At 38.8% G+C, this 24667-nt stretch overlaps 1 protein-coding gene across 2 annotated transcripts in view; it reads right to left on the reverse strand.

Annotated features, from left to right (window-relative positions):
* LOC131044447 (uncharacterized) overlaps positions 1-24667 on the reverse strand; it is a 137154-nt gene that overhangs the window by 82922 nt on the left and 29565 nt on the right. For both annotated transcript variants that reach the window (XM_057977771.2, XM_057977770.2), the window contains exon 3: positions 19065-19131. In XM_057977771.2, coding sequence (XP_057833754.2) covers positions 19065-19131 — 67 coding nt within the window. The remainder of the gene's footprint in view (positions 1-19064; positions 19132-24667) is intronic.

A 24667-nucleotide genomic window follows, 5' to 3' on the forward strand; every position in this document is an offset into this window, starting at 1 on the left:
TCCTGTCCCTCTCCAAGGGACTAGGGCGATACAGTGAGTATGTTGCCTTTCCCTCAAGTTTAAGACCGATCCAAGACAAGGAACAAGGTGGCAGGAACGTCTTAAGACATTTTTAATCAAACACAAGCATCAAGGTCGTCACGTTGGAAGGGTTTGCGCTCTAAGACCCCAGATCGCTCCTGTCCCATGGGAAGGGACCAGAGCGATATTTCCATTAAGGCATAGATTTCAAGAGACAAGCAAATATCAAGCTACCCCAAGGATCGAAAGGACGTCATTACACGCGTTGAAGATAATTGTAAGTTGAAATAAACAAGAACAAGCTCGCAATGATGAATTTCGCTCCTGTCCCTCAGGAAGGGACCAGAGCGATGTTGAGTATATTGATCAATTCATGCAAGGATTACGTTGAGTCAAGGCTTCACAAGGTTGTAAAGGGTTCAAGACGTCTTTTGAGGATGACATGCAAGAGTTTTGAACGTCCAAACATTATCAATCAAGCTAAGGAGTCCATATCGCTCCTGTCCTTTGGACAAGGACCAAAGCGATTTCATCAAAAACACTCATACTCCTTCAAAGGCAAGGCAAGGCGAGGATGGACGAGGTAAAGGACGTGATTTCGAAGGCAATAAACAATGAACCAAGGTTAAACGTTACCAACTTGAGCTCAAAATGGAGAAAAAAAAACATGGATCGCTCCTGTCCCTCTCCAAGGGACAAGGGCGATGATCCTTATAGCATCAAAGGTACCTTGCAAAAGCAAGTGGGACGTGCGCGGAATGGACTAGCAATGATGTTATTCGCCTAGCAATGGAAGTTCGAAGATCAAAGATGCAAGATGAATGTGGAAACATGGAGATCGCTCCTGTCCCTCTCCAAGGGACAAGGGCGATGATACATCTAAAGACACTCATGCACACATGCAAGGCAATCTAATTCGAAGAACCCAACCAGATGATCGATTTGGAACGTGGAAATGAAGGAGTTGAACGTTGAAAACGCAAGAATCATGACAAAAATGGTGAATCGCTCCTGTCCCTCTCCAAGGGACCAGGGCGATGAGGTACGTCCACTTCATTTTCAAATTTTTGGCGCCAAATAAACCTTTTTAAATTCATTTTAATGCCAAAATTCGATAAGATTTAAAGTCCTATTTAATTGGCATTTAATATGGCGTTTTGCATTAATTAATTATTTTGCCTTGATTTAAAAAAATCGAAATTTATTAATTAAAATAAAAGGCATTTAATTAATTAATGAATTAAATAATTAAAAGTCGAATAAGAACGCTCATGCATGTAAGTCGGCCTTGTTATTTTATTTAAAAATCGTTTGAAATTACTTTATTTTATCAAGTCGGCCTTGAGGGTGAATTGTGATGTGAGCGCTATATAAAGGGGGGTAAAAATTTTCATTTTCACATCATCATTTTATCCTTTCACATGCGGTCTTGAGGAGAAGGAAAGAAGTGCGATTTCAAACCAAAGGTGGCGCTAATATCATCTTGTGTGGAGTGCGAATTGCGTTGAAGACCAAAGGTGGTGCGAATTTCATTCGTCCAAGGGTGGCGCTTAGTTATCAAAAGGTGGTGCGAATTTGAAGACCATACCAAGTGCGAACTTGAGGATACATTAAGGCGAATTTGCTAAAGACTTGGAGGATTTGTTTGAGCGATTTGTCAAGGATAAATTTGAAGATCCATCTAAGACCACGCCAAAGGCGATAATTGAAGATCACGTTCTCTCCAGAGGTGGCGAAGTCAATTTTGAGGAGATCATATTGAAGATTATCTTATACCTCAAGTTTTGCCTAGGCGAATTTTGTTTTTTGCATTCTAGAGTTAGCTCTCTATCGAGGTATGGCGATTTAATTATTATTGCTTTATTCATTCATCGTCATATTTCAAATTTTGTTGAATTTTGAATTTTGAATCTCTTGGCTCAATCGTTGTATTTTAGGAAATGATAACTCTAGAGACTTATCATGAGGTTTCCTAAAAACTTTTCTCTCTTATTTACGCTATTTATTGCAAAATCTATTTCTTATAATGAAATGTTGTGTAGGTATGGCGACCCCAAAGGCGGGAGCATCCACCAGTCGCTCGGCTCTCATGAAAGAAGATCAGAAGACCGAAGAAGTGGAGACCAAGATCGTGTCTAAATGGAGCAACATTGGAGATACAAACTTGGGGAACTTTAGCACGAAGAAGTTCCGAGAGGTCCCTTACATCGGCAAGCCATCACCTGTCGCCCAGAGAATAATAGAGAGTGGCATCATCAAGGCGGCCGGTTTTCCTCCAGCTATTCAGTGCCACGAGTTGATGATCGAGTGTGCCCGTCACTACAATCCACAGTCCAGGACAATTGTGTCCAATGAAGGAAACACTTTGGCGTATCTTTCAGAGGAAGCCATAAGTGAAGCCTTCCATCTTCCAGAGCACAGGGACATGATATACAAGAGCATTGAAGGAGCCAGATCAGTGTACGATGATGATCCAGATGCTTGCCTAAGCATAATCAACAAGAACTGGCTACTCAAGAGTCGTCCCCGTCTGAGCAAAGTACCGAACACACCACACAGGATTGATTTCCAGGAGGAGTACAGAGATTTGATTACCATGCTTAACAGAGTTACAGGAGCACCTCATGCCTTCTATTTTGAGAAATGGATGTTTTACTTCATCCAGGTGATTGTTCAAGGAAAGGGTACAATACATTGGGCTAGGATAATTAGCCATTGCTTAGACATACAGTTGAGAAGACTCAGGGCTACTAAGTCCTTCCACATGAGTTCATACGTCATCTATGCCTTAATCAGGAGCGTTGAGTACGCAGGACTACCTCACAGAGGAGTGATTGGAAGAGGACCCGGCGAGGTCAGAGCTTGTGAATCCTATACCTACTTGCATCATCCACCAGGGAAGAACTACAAGTTAATCAATGATACTTTCACGATGAACATCACAAGGACGTTGCAAGGAGGGATTCACAACAGATTATCCCAGGATGCCCAGGAGTTCATCAAGAGGTACGGTGCTTGGTTCATTCAGTTTCCCAAGTTCACTTACATTAGAGTGCATGGATGTCCTTTACCTCCATACATGTTGCCGAGGTACCCAACAGACAGAATTGTGTTACTTGAAGTAACAAGGCAGTTGGCAGCATATGTGAAGGCATTCAGACACAGACATCAGAATGGAGTTCAGGTACCTATTATTTTGGGTAATTCAGTTGAGGTATGTCCTAATGTCTTAGCCATGGATGACGCAGAGAAGGAGTTAGCCTTGTATCCTTTTTCATCTTTTGCTTGGAGGAATAGTTTTGATCCACATGGACATTTAGAGGAGACGGTCGGTAGAAGATTTAGACATGAGCACCAAATTGAAGATTTTATGATGAATCTCCTAGATGATCTCGAAGTGAAACGAAAGATACATTCTAGATTGCCTTTGGATTTCATCAGGAAATGTAAGATTTACAGAGTGGCCGACCAAGCTCAGGACAACGGCAGGCACGTCCAATCTTCATACGATAGAGAAAGCAAAACAATAAGTTTGAATTGGAATGAGCCCGAGGCCGTGGATTTAGATGATTTGATGGCACCAGTCTTGTCTTGTACTCGCAGATGGGTAGACGTTCAGCATCAGAAGTTGAGAGAACAAGGCATAGCTATGTCTTTTACTTTGGAAGAAAAACCAGCTGAAGGTGGAGCCAGTGTTAGTGAAGGCAATCCTAATCCTAGGAATTCAGGTGAAGGTAACCTTCGATGTGCCAGTGAGGGCAATCTCCATTCAAGAGGTTCGAAGAGAAAGGAAAGATCAGAAAAGAAAGAGTCTTCCAAGAAAAAGTTAGGTGCCAACAAAGATCAAGCACCAGGTACTTCTTCCAGACCAGAAGATAGAACAATTCGAGTGGAAGAGTCCATGGAGTCGATGGTACAGAATGACAGACAGGAGGAAGGACAGGCACAGCATGTTTCGTCAGATGGATCTTTCCAAGACTATGATTTAGAAGAGGATAACGAAGTAACATCTCCTCCCAGACAAGAAGAAATAGTACATAAAGAAATTCAAGTTCAAGAGACAAGATCGAATATCCCAGATTGGTTGAAGGAAAGATTGACTAAGGTGATCGTAATAGAGGACGAGGATAGTGCAATTGATTTAGAGAGCCTTGTTGGACGTTCACATGTGATAACAGAGAAGAAGAAGGCCACAAAGATGTCCAAGATGATTCGAGATGAGACTGGATCTAGAAAACTGCAGATAGCTACACCGGCAGCAGACAAATATGAGGGTGAGATCCTAGCAGAGGACTATCATATACAGACTATTGAGTTAGGACCATCCACAGCAGAGCAGACTTTAGATGATGCCACCGACACATTTGAGGCATTGAAGGACAAGCTTAGAGAAGAAGTGGAAAAGAATAGAAAGCTTGAGAAAGAGGTCGGTGCATGGAGGACATATTTCAGTCATATCAATGAACCTTTGGGACGTCAGGATCCAGTTAGATCACCAGTGCAGGCATTGCCCCTTCAATCGATCAATGAAGCAGAAAGATTCAGGAACCTGGTCCAGCGTACATGTAGTTGGATGGATAGATCTCATACAATGGCCATAGAGTTTGTTACAAGGATGTCGAAGATCACCCATCAGGCTATCCAAGTTCTTGAGATAATCCACAGATTGATGGCAACAGTAGCTGCATTTGCCCATACCAAGGACGTTGTCATCCCTGTCTTGAAAGTTATAAGACACACATCCAGAAGAATTTTAGCGCAGGAGAGGATCTTAGAAGGTGATTCTCACAGTTTGTTTCAGTGGTCAACCTTACTCCATATAAAGAGTGTTCTCTTCGAGGACATCAGTGTTAGATGTGGTCAAGTTGAGGAGGTGATCAATCCGATCCAGGACAGAGTATTTGAGGTACTTCGTACCATTCTTGGCAGAAGGATCGAGGTCGAGACAGATGTGGATTTACAAGAATTTGAGGATAGAATCAAGATCATCTTTCGCAAGGACGCAGATGTTACAGATGAGCAGTATGATCAGATGTATGCCACCATGCTCCTGATTGATAGAACAAAGGAACTTGAACCTACTTGGGACACGGCTCTTCTAGATGCTTTTGATCAGGTTATCCACTTAGAAGAGAGTATCAAGAATCTTCCCGAGATTCCAAACACAGAAATCGAAGGAATCGTGACAAAATTCATTGCATATGCTAAGAAAGAGAATTGGAAAGGGAATAAGATTCTAGATGAAAGGTTGTTACAGATGACATGACATCTTATTTCTCATTGGTTGATACCTCCTAGATTTTTGTGCCAAATTTAATATTTGGCTATGTATTTAATATTGTTCAGTAAAAAGGAGGTCATTTGTAACAAACCCTAATTAGGGTTTAGGTGTCATGATCTTGTCCATTGATTTATTTTCAATCTGGACCTTTCATTGTAACTGGGGATGCTATTTATACCCCCATTTTTCATTTCAAATGGTAATAGTGAATAGTATAATAGAAGAATAGAGTAATAGTCAATAGTTGATGTAAGAGAGATTAGAGTTAGAAGCAATTTTTATTTTGTAGCAAGATTGAGTCTTGAAGAGAGAAATTCAAGCAATTGTTGTATATGATGACTTGGAAATCAATAAAATATTGAAGTTATGGTGTTTTGTTGCAAATTTCTTAAGTTATCTTCATGGTTGATTGGATGTACTTGAATCATGCTCAATCAAAGTAGTTTGTTAATTTGAAAGGCTAAGTGTGAGATTTGATATTTGGTGGGATTCGCAATCCAAACCACTAGCTTCTTGCTGATTGTAGGAACGCCTTGCGTGGTCGACTGGAAAACACTTTGCGTCCTTAACCTTCAAGCATTTTCGTATCTAGGATATGTACCTTCATAGTAGTGTCCTTGGTCTTTGATGCATTGAACGCCATTATTACCTTAGAAGATCGCACTAATTTCAATTGAGTTGTTATCTTATGGCAAAATTGAAGTTGGTTGAGTCTTGCCAAATCTCATTCATGCTAAGTCGTTCATAGGGTTAGGCTAGATTAAACTTCCTTAAACCCGGTCCTTTTGCCATTTTTTTTGAAAGTTCCTTTAGTTTAGTAAAATCTTCGAGCCTTTGGAATCCGTAAGACGCCTTGGAGGAAACAGCAAATCACATCATACCACTAAAAGCTTGTCCACACATGGAGACCCCACTAAAAGAACCTTGGAGTCCATCTAACTGATCCTTTTTGCAGATCTTCAGCAGTTAGAGACTATTTTCTCAAGAGAGGATAAGATGCCTATTGGTATTTTATTCTGTGTATGATTGTGTACAAAATACACGTCAACAGATGGTGAGATTGAAGAAGAGGGTGAATAGGTCTAAGGTCAAAGTAGGTCTAGTTTGATGGTTTTCTTGTTAGAGTCCTGTTTTCTTCCAGGTCTGAGTCGATTGAGCAGAGTCAGTGGTCAGAGAGGGATGAAAGTGGTGATTTTGGAAATTGATGAATGAATGCACTGGATGATGAATTAAGGAGTTTTGGAAGGAAATGATCAATATTGTTGACTTTTGACGCGTAATTGAGAAAGTTGATACATTTTTCGCCTTGAAGAAGAGCTTTTAGGCTTTGGAATGATGAAAGCCAGTCTAGGATGAGATTTTCGCTCCTGACCCTTCCAAAGGGTCCAGAGCGAAATCTCCCTTTCTTGCCTCCCTTGGGCCCTGAAAACCCAATTGGACCTCGCCTAGACCAAATTGGATGGAGAATTGTCTTGATAGTCAAGGAAGGAAGTTGATTTGATCAAGTTTGATGAAAATGAAATGAACCAAGGTAAGGAACTAGCCAAGAGAATGAATTTCGCTCCTGACCCTTCCAAAGGGTCTAGAGCGAAATTCTTGAAAGCTCTCATTTTTACTTGGCTAAAGGCAGGATCTTGATAGGGATGCGTGAAGAATGGTCTTTGTTTGCCTCTCAAAGAAAATTGGAGTTCAAAAGGTCAAGAATCAAGCTCAAAAAATGATTTTCGCTCCTGACCCTTCCAAAGGGTCCAGAGCGAAAATCTTTGTAACTCACATTGCCCTCCCAATTTTGGCTAAGTGTTGGTTTCTGAGGTATGTTTGAGGATGAATTGATATGCTTTTGCCTGGAGATGGAGTTGATTGATTTTGGAGAACAAGATTTTGGCCTAAAGGAGAATTTCGCTCCTAACCCTTCCAAAGGGTCCAGAGCGAAATTCATCATGAACCTTGTTTGTTACCCTGGATGGACTAGAAACCTTGTTCCTAATATGGAAGATGATCTAATTTTGCCTTATGAGGTGGTTTGAAGTTTGAAAAGTGAGCAATCTAGAATAAGGGAGGAATGAGATTTTCGCTCCTGACCCTTCCAAAGGGTCCAGAGCGAAAATCTTCTTGAAGCTCATTTCTTTCCTTGTTTGACTAAATTTTGATTTGCAGGGTATCTTGGAAGGAAGGTGGGGCATTCTTGTTGCCTTTGAAAGGTTTGAAAGCATTGAAAATGAAGGATTTTTGACCAAAAAGGAAATTTTGCTCCTAACCCTTCCAAAGGGTCCAAAGCAAAATTCCTAAAAACTCATATTTTTTGCATTGAAGAAGGTCAAGTTCTTGGTCTTTTATGGCATGAATGGAAGAGAAATAACTTGTCTTTGCCTCTCGAGGTTGTTTTGAATTGAAAAAATGAAGAATCTAGCCCAGAACAAGATTTTTGCCCCTGACCCTTCCAAAGGGTCCAGAGCGAAAATCTTCCTAAGATGCATTTCTTTCCTTGTTTGACTAAATTTTGATTTGCAGGGTATCTTGGAAGGAAGGTGGGACATTCTTGTTGCCTTTGAAAGGTTTGAAAGCATTGAAAATGAAGGATTTTGGACCAAAAAGGAAATTTTGCTCCTGACCCTTCCAGAGGGTCCAAAGCGAAAATCCTTAAAATCATTTTTTTTCCAAATTTTGAGCAAAGCCACGCTTGGACAAGGGTGCGAGAAGTCATTTAGATTGCCTTAGAGTGGATTTTGGTTGCCAAGAATGCAAATTTTGAAGCCAAATGAGATTTTCGCTCTTGACCCTTCCAAAGGGTCCAGCGCGAAAATCCCTCTAAGAGGCATTTCTTTCCTTGTGGCCAAATCTTGATGACCAAGGCATGTTAAGGAGAGAATTGACATGTTGGAATCCTGGGGGATGTTTGGAAGTTATGAAAATGAAGGATTCTAGCCAAGAAAAGAAATTTCGCTCCTGACCCTTCCAAAGGGTCCAAAGCGAAATTCCTTATAAACCTACTTTTTGTCCTTTCTTGGACATGAAACCTTGTTTCTAGGGCAATGAAAGATGAAATCCTACCTTGCAAAGAAGTTTCAAGTTGAAAAAATGATGATTTTTGGTCAAGAATGAGAATTTCGCTCCTGACCCTTCCAAAGGGTCCAGACCGAATTTTCTCAAAACCTCTTTTTGCTATCAAGTTTTTGCTAGATCAAGTGTGGGATAAGGTAAAATCAAGATGAAGTTGCCCCTAAGACTAACTTTGAATTGCTATAAACCATGAAAGATGAAAGAATTGAGCCTAAAAGTGATTTTCGCTCCTGACCCTTCCAAAGAGTCCAGAGCGAAAATCCTTAAAATCATTTTTTTTCCAAATTTTGAGCAAAGCCAAGCTTGGACAAGGGTGCGAGAAGTCATTTAGATTGCCTTAGAGTGGATTTTGGTTGCCAAGAATGCAAATTTTGAAGCCAAATGAGATTTTTGCTCCTGACCCTTCCAAAGGGTCCAAAGCGAAATTCTTAAGATCACCCTTTTTTCTTGCAAATCAAGTCAAGATTTTGGTTTTTATACCCTGGAAAGGAGTGAGGCAAGATGTTCTAAGTCTTGGAGGTAATTTGAAGTTGAAAGGATGACAAAATAGCCCTAAAATAAGATTTTCACTCCTGACCCTTCCAAAGGGTCCAGAGCGAAAATCCTAAAATCAACCTGTTCCTTTCAAATTTATGCTAAGCTATGCCTAGACCAAGGTAAAAGATGCCCTTGAGATTGCCCTTGAGTTGATGGTTGTCTCCAAAAATAATGATTTTAGGCTAGAGGAGGAAAATCGCTCCTGACCCTTCCAAAGGGTCCAGGGCGAAAATCCTAAAAACTCCTATTTTGCTTTGCAAAATCAAATCAAACTTGGATTGGGTGAAAGAAGAGAACTATTTCCTAGCCTTGTGAGGTGGATTGAAGTTGGAATGATGAAAAATGAGCTACAAACAAAGAAATTTGCTCCTGACCCTTCCAAAGGGTCCAGAGCGAAAAACCCTAAAGTCACCTTTTCCTTCAAGATTTGAGTTAAACCAGGCCTAAACAAAGGTGAAAGAGACTATTTAGAATGCCTTGAAGAAACTATGACCTTCAAAAAATGTGAATTTTGAGCTCAAGTGAGAATTTCACTCCTGACCCTTCCAAAGGGTCCTAAGCGAAATTCTGGATAGGTCCTGTCCCTGGCTAGGTTGTTGAGCAAAATTGACCTTTTTTGCCTTGTGAGGATCAAACCAATGCTAGCAAGTTGAGAAGTGGATTCAAACTGAAGGAATTTTGATGAATTGAAGTGAACGAAATTCCCAAAATGTAGTGTTTCCTTCAAAATATTGTTGAGACAACTTAGTGGTTGCGATGAATAGACCTTGGAGATTGCCTTGGAGAAGGTCAATGATCAAGCAAAGGTGAATTTTGACCTAAAAAGAGAAAATCGCTCCTGACCCTTCCAAAGGGTCCAGGGCGAAATTCTTGAAAACACCTATTATTCACCTTGTTTAGGCTAAGTTGAAGGCAAGTTGCAAAATTGTGATGGCAAACCTAGGTTGTAAAGATTTTGATTCATGAAGCAAACAAGCCTAGATGAGAGGTTCAAATAAGCCTTGAAATAATTTAAGCCTTCATCACTTTGAATATTTTAATGCCTAAGGAATGAAGATTCATCAAGCTTTAATCAAGCCTTAACATTTCCTAAGCTAGCCTATAGCCTTTCACTAAAATTGCCTATTACAAGACATTTGGAAGACTAAAACAAGACATTTGGAAGACTAAAACAAGTTCACATAAATTAAGGGCATTTATAATTTAATTAATTAATTTCTAAAGCTTGAAATACATGAAAAATCCATCTTTAAGCTTTGGAATTAAATTAAAAAGTAAAAAAATATGCTTGAGCGCTCAAAAATCATTATTATGCCTTTACAAGCAAGTCGGCCATCCTTTAAGAGGAGTTTTATTTTATTTTGTTTCCTATTTGCCAAGTCGGCCTTAAGGGAAATCAAGGTGAGCGCCCTATATAAGGGAGGTGTGTTTTGACAATTTTAAATCATTCATTTATTTTCCCTTGTGCGAAATTGAAGAGCAGATTTGGAGGTGCGAAATTGAGCAGGTTGCAAGATAATTTCCAAATTTTGGAAGATATTTGAAGACTAGTTGAAGGCGAATTTCTGATTAAGAAGCTGATTGGAGGATAATTTCAGAGTGAAGGCTGATTAAGGATAATTCTTTCAAAGAGAGGACCAGAAATTCAGATCAAACATCCTTGTCCAGCAAATCCTCATCTTCTTTCATTCATTTTTCAAAGGTTGATAGCTAAAAATTAAAGGAAGAGGTATCAAATGACGACCCCCAAGGCCGGAGGATCCACTACTCGACAGGCTCTCATCAAAGAGGATCAGAGGAATGACGAATTAGAGACCAGGATCGTGTCCAAGTGGGGCAATATCGGAGACACCAACCTAGGAAACTTCAATATGAAGAAATTTCGAGAGGCGCCCTACATCGGCAAGCCATCACCTGTTGCAAAGAAGATAATTGAGAGTGGCATCATCAAGGCTGCAAGTTTCCCTCCTGCAGTCAAGTGCCTTGAGTTATGATTGAGTGTGCTCAGCATTATGATTCACATTCAAGGACGATCGTAGCCGAAGATGGAACTATCTTAGCCTACCTTTCAGAGGAAGCTATCAGTGAAGCTTTTCATCTCCCGGAACATAGAGACATGATCTACAAAAGTCTAGAAGGAGCTAGGTCTATCTATGAGGATGATCCTGATTCCTGCTTGAACTTCATTAACAAGAATTGGCTACTCAAGAGCAGACCTCGCTTGAACAAGATTCCCAATACGCCACATAGAATTGACTTCCAAGAAGAATTCAAGGACTTGATAACCATGCTCAATTGGGTCACGGGTGCCTCTCAAGCTTTCTTCTTCGACAAGTGAATGTTCTTCTTCATACAATTGATCGTCCAAGGAAAAGAAATGCTCAATTGGGCTAGAATCATTAGCAACAACCTGGACATGCAGTTGAGAAGACTAAGGCTTACCAAGTAATTTCACATGAGTTCATATGTTATATATGCCTTGATCAGAGGTTTTGAGTATGCAGGACTACCTCACAGAGGAGTTGTTGGAAGAGGACCCGGAGAAATAAGAGTTTGTGATTCTTATGTTCAACTACATCATCCTCCCAAGAGTGACTACAAGCTAGTCAATGAAACCTTCACGATGTATATCACCAGGACATTGCAAGGAGGGATTCACAATCGACTGTCTCTGGATGCACAAGAGCTCGTGAAGAAGCATGGTGCATGGTTCATTCAGTTTCCAAAATTCACATACATTAGAGTTCATGGATGTCCTTCGCCTCCCTACATGTTGCCAAGATATCCTACAGACAGGATAATACTACTTGAGGTGACTAGACAGTTGGTAGCTTATGCAAAGGCATCAAGACACAAGCATGGAAATGGGATTCCCGTACCCATCATACTAGGGAACTTAGTTGAAGTGTGTCCTAATACTCAAGCCGCAGAAGATGCGGAGAAAGAATTGTCTCTATATTCATTCACATCCTTTGCCTCAAGGGAGAATTTTGATCCTCATGGTTATATAGAAGAGACAGTCGAGAAGAAGTACAAACATGAGTTTCAAGTGGAAGACTTTTGGATGAATGTCCAGGATGATGTAGAGGTCAAAAGAAAGATGCATTCCAGGTTACCCTTGGATCTCATCAGGAAATGCAAAATTTATAGAGTAGCCGATCAAGCCCAAGACAGTGGTAGATACCTCCAATCATCCTATGAGAAGGAAGATAAAGAAGTGAAGGTAGATTGGAATGAGCCCGAGGTTTTAGACCTAAGAGCTTTGATGGCTCCCATTTTATCTATGACATTCACCTTGGAAACAAGACTAGAAGAAGGAGAGGCAAGTGTGAGTGAGAATACTTCTCATTCCAAAGGTTCAAAGAGGAAGGAAGGACCTGAGAAAAGAGAACCTTCCAAGAAGAAGCAGAAAATGAATCCTGATCGCCCACTAAGCACATCTTCTAGGCATGAAAAGGAAGCAAGGCAAGGAGAAGATCAGAAGCAGATAGTATATGAAATTGATGAGTCTATGGAATCCATGGTACAGAATGATAAACAAGGAAAAGGACAGACACCTCAGCATTCATCAAGTCAATCTCCCCAAGTTGGTGCTAATGAGCAACAAGAAGAAAAGAATGATGATGAAGCAACATCTCCTTTCCGGGAAGATAGACCTCTACCTAAAGAAATACAAGTGGGGGAAACGAGATCTGCCATTCCGGATTGGCTGAAAGAGAGGCTGACAAGGGTAGTTGTGGTTGAAGAGGAAGAACATGTATTTGACTTGGAAAACCTTATAGGAAATTCTCATGAAGTAATAGAGAAGAAGAAGGCCACAAAGATGTCAAAGGTAATTAGAGATGAGACAGGATCCAGAACAGTGCAGATAGCTACACCAGTGGTGGACAAATATGAGGATGAGATTCTAGCAGAAGAATATGATCTAGAAACATTTGATCTTGGTCCACTTACCATCGAGCAGGCTATGGAAGAAGCAACTGATTCACTGGAAGCACTCAAAGACAAACTCAAAGAGGAAGTGGAAAAGAATAAGAAGCATGAAAAGGAGGTCAGTGCTTGGAGGAATTATTTTAGCCATCTTAACCAGCCTTTGAGACGACAAGATCCAGCAATATCTCCTTTACATGCACTTCCTCTTGAATCAATAAGTGAGGCAGAGAGGGTGAAGAGCCTAGTTCAACTCATGAGTTCTTGGATTGATGAATCTTACAAGGTAGCCATTGAATTTGCAACAAGAATGATGAAGACAGTTCATCGAGCTATCCAAGTCCTTGAGATTATCCATAATCTAATGATAACTGTAGCTGCATTCACTCACACTAGAGATGTTATCATCCCAGTCTTACAAGTGATAAGAGAAACACCAAGACGGATTCTAGCACAAGAAAATATAATGGATGGAGGAACCCATAGCCTCCTACAGTGGTCAGCTCTGCTCCAGATGAAGGAAGTTCTTTTTGAAGACGTCAACACCAGATGCAGCCGAGTTGAAGACACCATCCATCCAGTTCAAGACAAGGTGTTTGAGGTGTTGTGTACCATCCTTGACAGGCGGATTGAGATCGAGACAGATGTGGACATCCAGGAGTTGGAAGACAGAATCAAGGTCATCTTTTGCAAGGAAGAGAACATCGTTACAGAAAGGCAACGAGATCAAATGTATGCTACTATGTTCCTGATTGAGAAGACCAAAGAATTTGAGCCTGGGTGGGAGACAACTCTTCTCACTGCTTTTGATCAAGTCCTTCACTTGGAAGAACGAATGAAGAATCTTCCTAAGATTCCCATTGCTGAGATTGAGGGAATTGTGTCCAGATTCATTGAATATGCTAGAAAAGAGCATAGAAAAGGGAACAAAGTTCTAGATGAAAAGTTGTTATAAGATGATGTGGCAGCTTAATCCCTATTGATCTATGTCTCCTCGTTATTTGTGCCAATTTTTATTGGCTATGGATTAATAATGTTTATCTAAATGGGGACTTTTTTGTAACAAACCCTAATTAGGGTTTAGGTGTCAAAATCTCAGCCATCGATCTTCTTTTGATCCAGGTTGTTCATTATATTTGAGAGTGCTATATAAGCCCTCACTCATTTCATTTTAAGGAGGTTAGAAAAGTTAGAAAGTTGGAGAGAAATAAGTTTAATTTTGTTAGTAGCAAAATTGAGTAGTGAAGAGAGAAAGTTGAACAATTGTTGTTTATTTGGCTATGAGATCAATGAAATATTGAAGTTATCGTGTTTTGTTGCAATCCTTGTGGCTACTTTCATGGTTGTTTATCTTCTTGAATCACTCTTAGTAGAGATAACATTTAAATTTTAAGTTTGAAGGACAAATGTTGTGCCTGATCTTCGATAAGATTCACATTCCAAACCACTAGCTTCTTACTGATTGTAAGAACACCTTGTGTGGTCAACTCGAAACATTAAGATTGGTTAAGAGTTCAATCATCATTAGAAGTATTGATATGTATCTCCCTGATAGTATCTATCTCCTTGGTGATTTGAAAATCGTTGAATACCCTTAGAAGATCGCACCAATTCCAGTGGAGTTGTAATCCTTTGGCGATACTGAAATTGGTAGAATCTTATCAAGACCAGTCTTCATTAAGTCATTCTTAGGATTAGTTTAAGTATCTCTTCCTCGAAACCCTTATCTTTTGATTTTTTTTGAAAATCTGTTAGTATTAGGAAAATCCTGTTTCCTCATTTGGAAAGATAGTAGCACGGACAAGCTTTCTTTGAAAGTATGTAAGGCCCCTTGAAGAAACAGCAAACACAACAACCACTGGTGCTTATCCGCGAGTAGAGATCCTACAAAGCAGAACCTTGAAGTCCTTCTGATTGATCCTTTTTTTGCAATATCTTCAGCATTCAGAGACTTTACTCAAGAGAGGATAAGATACCTCTGGGTATTTTATTCTGTGTTTGGTCGTGTACAAAATACACATCAACAAGACCCCATATAAATAAAGGTTAAATTGCAAATACAAACACAATTCAGTTATCCATGAAATCAGCGAATTAGCTCTGCAAACAAGAGGTGCGAAATCACTAAAGAAGGTTGTGCGAATTTATCCAAGGATTGTGCGAACTTGTCCAAGGATTGGGCGAACTTATTCAAGAGGATATAGGGCATTTTGGTGCAGTCTTGAAGCATGCAAAAAGGGCAAATCTGATATATAAAGATCAGATTCAGAAAAGCAAGCTAAGTATTGTATTTGGGCAATAAGAGTGAATACATAATCTGACCTGTGGGTCTTTAATGCTAGGTTTTTCCTCCTTGGAGGTTTTCCCAGGGTATTTGTGTTTGTCTCTTGGTTCCTTGTTTCATTCTTGAATTTACTTGATTATAGTTTACTAAATTACAAATCTGATTAATAAACTAGGGCATGATTAAATGTTACAAATCTGATTACTGATCTAGGGCACAAATTTAACAGGAACATCATTAATAAAGGAGACAAAATATCTAAATCTTTTGATTGATTCAAGATCCACTAGACCGAATACATCTAAGTGAATTATTCCCAATTTACTCTTAGATTTAAAACTGCCTGGAGGAAATGACTTTCTATTTTGTTTGCCAAACACACAATATTTAAAAAATTCAAAACTCTCATCAGAATAGGAAAAGCCATCTAACAACCTTTTATTCAAAATAGTTTGTAAACCATTTTCACTAACGTGGCCCAATCTAAAATGCCACAATGTATATAACTACTTTCAGATTCAGTTACATTAAAAGATTTAACAACTATAGTAGCTTCAAGCTTAAAAAGAGTCCCCTTCCTTGTCCCTCTTGCTACCACCAAGTTTCCTCTTACTAATCTGCAACCATGCTCGTCAAATGTTACATGCAATCCCATATCATTCAACGTAGAAACTGAAATTAAATTTCTTTGTAAACCTAGGACATGCAAAACACCTGAAAGAGATTTTTCTTAACATGTCCTCTCTTTCCACAATTCCAACACTTCACTTTGTTCTTTTTACCAAGAGCTTGTCTTTAGGCCCATTCTTATCTCCTTTAGATCCTCTTCCATTGGGCCTTCTCTTAGCATTGAGAGCACCACCCGAACTATCCATAGTTTTTCTCCTCATTTCCTATGCTAACAAAGCTCCAACAAGTGCATCCATCTTTGGATCTTTGAGGTTAGCAGTGATAGCATAAATGAAATTTTTCCATGAATTAGGTACAAAACAAAAAAGCATAATGCATTTATCATCTTCAACTAAAATATCAATAGAGGCTAGCTGACTCAAAATTAATTTAAAAGAATTCAAATGCTCATATTGTATCACCTTAGTTCATCTTAAGAGAAAACAATTCCATTTCAAGTAAAGATTATTTACTAGAATTTTGACTTGGTAGATCTCACCAATTCGACTCCATAAAACATATGCCTATTTTTCTTTTGACACAATTAAAAGAATTGAATCAAAAAGACACAACCTGGTAGTACCCCATGCCTTTTTATCCACCTTCTCCCAATCTTCATCAGCAAGTTTCTCAGGTTTTTCTTTATTTATTACAGCCACTCATTGATCTTGCTCTTCAAGGATATCTTCCATTATCAGCTTCCACAACTAATAACCCATTCCATTGAACTTCTCTATGTCCAAACAAGATGAAGTTGCAGCTATGATATCAACACAAATCTGCCAAAACCTGATCAACTGAAACTCCCAGAAATACTCAAAAACCCCCTTCTACCACCCAACATATGGGACTGGCCAGACTCTAATACCAAATGTTAGAAAATAAAAGGTGAACAACAATATATGTAGCTTCAAATTAATGGTAAATCAGATTTATCTGTGTTTATCAAATGAAAATAAAATAGCTCTAACAATGAAATCAAGAATACCATAAAAGATCAACACAACATTGGAATTACATGGAGAAACCTTTTCGGAAAAAAACTCCACCAAGAAGAGATGAAAGACTTGTATTATCAACAATATGGAATTACAATACAACTCTCAAAACTCCACTCCAACTTCAATGCGACAATATAACCCCTACAAAACAAGACTTGAACAAATTCATAGATGTCTCCAACTCAAACCCTCAATATATAGACCCATGGGGGCTCAAAATATGACCATAAAACAAAACCATGAGTCAAAACAAGGTTACAGAAAACCATGGTAAAAATCCATACAACTGCTACATGCCAAACGTAGTCTCTTACATGACATTACACCTTGTTACAGTTAGTCAAAAAATTCCCCCAAAAATAGGAGATACTCTTACATGCGTCATTGACTAACAATAACTTATGTAAGGATTCTCTTACGTGTGTCATGATAACTTAATCTCACATCCAAAATGATTCACCCCACTTTTAGCCCTTACAGTTGTCATAGAATCCATCATAACATCCCTAAAAATGGGCTTTCCATGTTATACCACTTGATGGGCATCTTTTAACAACAAATAACTTGCTTAAGACACCAACGTGGCAAAAGTGCCAACTAATAAAACCCACGCCCCTTATGATGGAGCACGATTATCTAATTACACAAATGCCAAATAACCATGTGAAAAAGTAAAATCAAAATAAATACATAATCTAGAATTGCTAAGGTTGAGACACCTTAACTCCCAACACCTTTTTAATGTTATCCATAAACCAGCAGAGGTGTAGTGGACTAAGGGATTGCTCCACAGAGGAGTCTACAAGTGGTCATTGTTCTAACTTGAATCATTTCGGATCTAACTTTGGGAGGGAAGAATGGTGTGGCATGGGTCACTTGGGGACTTGAAAAAGGTTAGCGCACAAAGAAATTCCATTGACAAAATTGGAAAAAGAGAATAGCCAATTCTGGCAATGGAAGATGCAGAAATTGTAACTAAATTACAAGTCAGTTTCAGAAGAGTGACCTAAGGGCCTCCTGGGGCCTGATTGACTATTGCAGATAAGATGATGTATTTTTCAGTGCAAGAGCACTCCTCTTCAAGATTTATTGACTGGTCAGGAGTCCCCTTGACAGTTTCAGGATCTTTGCTGGTTGTCGGAGATGACTTGATTGTATATATATTCTTGTTTGTCTGCTTCTGCTTCTTCTGTCTCTTGTGAGTTTTCAGAGAAGCGTTATTATCAAAGAAGCATAAACATTTGCACTCTCTGACATCTCCTTCCATAGATTTGAAAAGGAAACAATCACTATTTCTGTTGTCAATGTCAATTGTAATTTGAGTGCCCAGCAATAGAAAATTAACTTGAAATGAACTTTTGAATTTGTAGGGCACATATTTGTCTAAAACATTCTTGCATGCTTATTTGTAGGGCACCAACATGATGACCTTTTGAATTTGTAGCGCACCAACCTAATGGAAGTGTTGCATGCTTATTTGTCTAAAACATTATATTCCATCTGATTTCCCTATAAACTACTTATAGGAGTGACTCAGATTACCTCAATCCCTGTCAAGTTACATTCCATTTGTCTTGCTGAACAGTGTATATGAAGACATCATGCTCTTTGTTGTTGACTGTTACACAGAGTTATATGATTTGAGCAGCTACAAAAGTAACTTGCCATAATTCGCTTTATGTTTGATGTATAAGTAACATATATCTCCATATCTAAGCACACTCCCTTTACCTACTAAGAGGTTGATATAACAGAGACCATATCTTAGTGTATACAAAAATCAGTACCTCAATAGAAACAGAGCTCATGGAGGAGAGCAGCAGCAGCACCAAGCTCAGCATGGATATATGATACTCATGTATCCTATCATACTATTGAACTTCATTTGTCCATTCACATACTTCTGCAGGTTCGGTCTAGAATTTGAACTCTTTGAAAGCCAACAATGCTATTTTATCTTTATAAAATTATCTTATAATACCATACAATATTTTCATTAAAAAATTTTAAAAGGGAAAGTAATTATTAGGCGTATAAATGAGAAAGGAAAATATAAAATAGAAATTTGCATTAAATAATATTAAATCTGAACATTTGCATTTATCAAGTAGAGACTACATGGCTAAATTGAATTACAGTCAATAAGAGTACTAAAGAAAAAAATCTTTGGCCAAGACAACATATGAAGAAGAAGCAATAACTTCTCTTTACTATATGTTTACCGTTTAAATTTAACACAACAAATACTAATAAGGTGATGTCAAATATGTTAGAATCTTACACTTTGATCCCATGTTTTACCAGTCTTCTCGTTTGGAAACAATCTCATGTTCAGCACCTTCTTACAACTACAGCATCAAACACACAGAATCATAATAACAGAAATAGACTAGATTTTTAGAAAGGGTGAGACTATCAATTTTTATTTATTTTTTTCATGAACATATCCTATTTAACTTCACATTAGTTTAAAGAAAATAATACAATATTTACAAATGATGAATTTTGAAAATAAATTTATGGGCAACTTCCAAGATATCAAAGTAACAACATATATTAAAATCCTCTCTTGCAAGTGTTTCCCAATTGGTTTACAAGTAATAAAATCATAGAATAAATAGTACGTGTATGGTAGATATACAATTAAACCTGAAGCAATGTTTATATTAAAACAAGAACAATGTATTAAATTCCTCAATAATCACTTAACATAAAAACATGAAAATAAAAATTTTCTCTTGAATTGGGAGAAAGATGGAAAGCAACAGTAACCCTAATAAATTTTCGAAATGAAGTGCAGGTAAATCCACAGGATATAGTGGAAGCAGATCTTTATAAAGCAGGCATCTGCCATTGCAGCAGAGGATGAAAAGCGCAAGGGTGCGGATGGACAGCCTATCAACAAAGGAAAGGTGGATGCTTGACTTCTTGGACAGGTCTCATTGTTGGAGGCAAATGGTGCCTATTACTTTAATAGACCACAAGATGGAGGGGGCAAAACATGCAGGTTATATGCTCCAATGCTTCAGACAGAAAAAATATTGCGAAGAGTCTGTCTTAGGCAGAAATCATGAATAAGAATCTCAGGACAATAGGATAGGAAAGGAGCATCCAAAGCACAAAGAACAGACAGGTCTCATTGTTGAAGGCAAATAGTGCCTAGTACTTTAATAGGCCACAAGATGGAGGGGGGAAAGCATGCAGGCTATATACTCCAATGCTTCAGACAGAAATAATATTGCGATGAGTCTATCATAGGCAGAAATCATGAATAAGCAATCTCAGGACAATAGGATAGGAAAGGAGCATCCAAAGCACAAGGAAGCAGCAGCAAGGTTGGGGTTTCACAATATCAAAATAGCACGAAGCCAATACTAGAGCTAGATGAAGCCAAGGAGATCAAAATGGAGCATTACTCAGAGATGGGGTCGATAAGGCAGTTCAGCTCTTTATGGCCCATCTCTTCCTGAGCTGAGTCTTTGGATTGACCAAATCTAGAGCCCCTTTCTTGCTGCACTAGATATAATTCATCCCTATCCATATGGTTTTTCGAGGTAGTTTGTGATTCTTTGAATGGTAGAAATGAGATCTTAGATAAAGGTCCATGGCATTGGGGTGAAGCCTTTTTGTTTATAAAACCATGGTTTCCCACAGCTTTTGGATTTCCCTCAAACATTTTGGATTGCAGACAACTTGAAGAAAACAGGAGATTCTCTTAGAAAGGTCATAGCTATGTCTCCCAAGATTTCTTGCAGAAACGGATTTCCATCAACAAGGACGACCTTCTCCGGTCCAGCATCATCAGGGACGACCTCTTCCAGTCCAGCATTTGAAGGAAAGGTACACCATCCATCCTGCACATCAAAGACAAAGGAGGTTAAAGCAAGGGTTCATTGAAGAAGCAGACAATTCCAGAAGAGTTAATTAAAGTTAGCTTCACAGCATTATCAAATTGAACATCAACCAAGTTGCAAGTGTCAGACAAGGTGGCGTCTCAGTCATCACTCCTCCAATCGGGTTGGTCCACCTCAGCGTGTCCAGATTCAATGTACCTGACTCATCAAAGATGGCACAAACTTCGATGTACCTACCTCGGTTATCCATTGGTCGAATATTCCAGAGAAGACATGTGTCCAAATAATGCAATTATTTCATTGGCCAGAATTAAGTTGTTGTAACAAACCCTAATTAGGGTTTTCATTGTATAATCTTGGCCATTGATCTCAAGTTGATCTGAGCCATTGAATTGTATTGAGGGCACTATATAAGCCTTGGCTCCTCATTTGTAAAGGCTAATAGTTAGTGAGTGGTTAGCTAATAGAGAATAGTTAGTAAATAATTGATAGTCGGTGAATAAGTAGTAGAATAGCAAATAGAATAGCAATTAGAGTAGACTAGGAAGAGAAGACAAGACATTGTTGCCTTAATTGTAAAGACTTCTTTTTCATTGAAGATATGGTGAAATATGTCGTTTCGTTGCAATATGCATGGTCTCTTGTTGAATCTTCATTTTAGATGATAGATAATTAAATTGAATGAAAGAAGTCGTTGAATACACCTGTGTGGAATCCGTCTAATCCATACCACTAGCCTCTTACTAATTGTAAGTGCACCCTGCGTGGTCAACTGGCATAAAATGAGCTTAATCTCAAGTCGTTACACGTCTATTGTTCATGCATTAACTTGAATGATGATCAATATCTGAAGGTATCCAATTTGAATATATTTGAAGAATCCCCCAAAAGATCGCACTGAGTTGGTGTTGAATTGTTCAACTTGATGGTGAGACCCAGCCCAGTAGGACTCCACCTAGTCGTTCATCCATCTTCTCGCATTCTAGGTAGTAGAGTAGACTTCCTGAACCCTGCATCTTTTGCCATTTGTTTGTCTTCCAGTTAGTTAATAGGACCTGTGATTCCAACAAATCAAACGTTTAGGTCGTCAAGTGTAAGTACCCTTGTGATTCCAGCAAAATCACATCATACCATAGAGAGCTTATCCACGAGTAGAGAACCTACATACAAGAACCTTGGAGTTACTCCGACTGATCCTTCGGGCGAGATCTTCAACAGTCAGGAACTTTGTTCAAGAGAGGATAAGGTACCTTTTAGGTATTTTATTCTGTGTTCGCATGTGCATGAAAAACACATCAACAGAATTGGCGCTAGAAGGAGGGCCGATCATTGTCAAGCCACGATCAGTGGAACTTATCAAGTCATATTTAGAAAAGATATCCAGAGCTTTTTACCTTCCTCCCGCGCCCAACAGAATTGGCGCTAGAAGAAGGGCATGATCGCAATGAATGCCTAAACAGCTAGACTTCAGATTATATCAATTCATGTTTACAGGAGTAATCTTAAAGACTTTTTTTACCCTCCTCCACACTCGACAGAATTGAAGCAGAAGAAAGGTGAGCGAATACAAACTCTTGAATCCAAGGAAGATCAGTGGAAAGCCTTTTCTCAAACACTCGACGGAAGTGATACAAAGAAGGAAGGTGATCGCTTGGTCGTCAGTTGGACTTGCGAAAACAAGGAAGCAAGTTGGAACCAGTTGAACGTTCAAGTTGAATCTGAGATATTCAAGATCTCTCTTATTCCAGAAAATCCAAAAAAAAGTGAAAAATAGAAAATCCAAAAAAAGTAAAAAATCAAAAAATCAAAAAGAAAAGATTTCTCATGGAGCAACAACAGTTTCACGATGAGCAACAAGTTGATTTTCCTGAACTTTGGTGGAGATTAGATACACAGCTTTATCCACGCAGATTGTCCGAGTTTGCAAGACCAGGGCAATGTCGAGTCCATGAGACAGAGGAACATGATGAAATGCATTGCTTGAAGTACTTATCAAGGATGGAATTAGCAGCGCAAGGAAAAATCTTCTTTTGGGATGTCCCCAGGCCAGAAACAGAAGAAGGCAGCTTCAGTGTCCCAGAGAGCAAGGATCCTCTTCTAAGCTTCTTGTGGATGATCGAGAGTCAGCTCATTTTGAATGGTGATCAGTATCTGAAGGTGTCTGATTTGAATATATTTGAAGCATCCCCCAGAAGATCGCACTAAGTTGGTGTTGAATTGTCCAACTTGATGGTGAGACCCAGTCCAGTAGGACTCCACCTAGTCGTTCATCCATCTTCTCGCATTCTAGGTAGTAGAGTAGACTTCCTGAACCCTTCATCTTTTGCCATTTGTTTGTCTTCCAATTAGTTAATAGGACCTGTGACTCCAGCAAATCAAACGTTTAGGTCATCAAGTGTAAGTCCCCTTGTGATTCCAGCAAAATCACATCATACCACAGAGAGCTTATCCACGAGTAGAGAACCTACATACAAGAACCTTGGAGTTACTTCAATTGATCCTTCGGCGAGATCTTCAGTAGTTGGGAAACTTTGCTCAAGAGAGGACAAGGTACCTTTAGGTATTTTATTCTGTGTTCGCATGTGCATGAAAAACACATCAACAGAGCGGAAGGAGGAATGGAAGAAACCACACTAGGTTGAGAGACACAAGATGCGAGGAGCTTCCCTCTTTGTCGTTTATAGAATTTGGGAGGTGGAACCGCATATATAGGAGAAATAGGAGTAGGAAGAAGTCCAAGTCCAAGGTGTGGAGGCAAAATAGTTATGCCCATATCCATAGATGAAGAATCATTAGGAAGAGCAGTTGAAGCAAACCCCAAAGGTTTACTTAAGGCCGATATCTTATTGGCTTTGTACTTTTGATAGGATAGGAAGAGGACATCTTGACGAGGTTTCAAAGGTTGAGGTATTTTAGGTCAAAAGCAATCAAGGGTAAAGTTTCCACAATTGGCCAAGGGCTGATAAAGACTATGATTGATTGTTATAACTCGCCCATTGTGAGGGAACTTCAAACACTTATGAATGGTAGAAGATATGGCTTTCTGTCATGACCCCACCACAAAGAAGACAATATAAATCAGAAAATCATCTTATGAAATTAAATTTCACGATTTTCTAACAGTAGCCGCAAGTATTTGTCTCCTTAATTTGTAATCTGATCAAGCCAAGGCAAACAGATACTAAATCTATCCTTTCAATCAAAACCTGATGCTTAGGACAACATATACACAGTGATTACTACACCAAGGCACACATGGTTAGTGCGGAATAGCGATTCCATTACTGCAGAGATAAAGTGGTATTTATTAATAATAAGTCATGAGCAGCATTCACAATAATACTAATTAAAATATGGTCAACGATTAAACAAGACAAACTAAGGGCAACGATAATTGAAGGGGCCATTTAGTTAAAGACATACGATGGTTAAAGGGGCATCTTCCTTCCCAATGGCCACCTCCTTTAGAAGAGACATCACTGATGGAAGGTATAAAATAATAACATAAAACCATCAAGAGGAAGCAGTGAAGAGTAAGACAAGCATCTAAAACAAATAAGAATTGGAAACTCAAAAAATATATAAGAATATATATATTCCACAGCAGTACATATTAATCGAATATCACACAATTTATCATCATCGAATAAGATCAGAGAATCAGATCGAAAAAGGATTAAAAAGTCAGACGAAAATTAAGGAAGTAATAATACGATTGGCAGAAGAATCTGATTTGGAAACCCTACACATTTACAGGCAGAATATTGCCATTATTATTGTGAGTCGTGACAACAGATCGGTATGTTGTATCTAACTTGTGCATTGATATTCTCTTATAATCATATTAACAATAAATCTAATTAAGAAACAAGCTTACACGTAGCTATAATGCAATATGTTTCATCTGACTTTACATTTCATAGTTTCATATGTGACGATAATAGGAAAATCAGCCACATCTATCAGTTATGTTTAATTTCTTTTATATGAATATATATATATATATATATATATGTTCATAGAACAATGA

The sequence above is a fragment of the Cryptomeria japonica genome, chromosome 7 (genome assembly GCF_030272615.1).
Source record: "Cryptomeria japonica chromosome 7, Sugi_1.0, whole genome shotgun sequence".
NCBI lineage: Eukaryota > Viridiplantae > Streptophyta > Pinopsida > Cupressales > Cupressaceae > Cryptomeria > Cryptomeria japonica.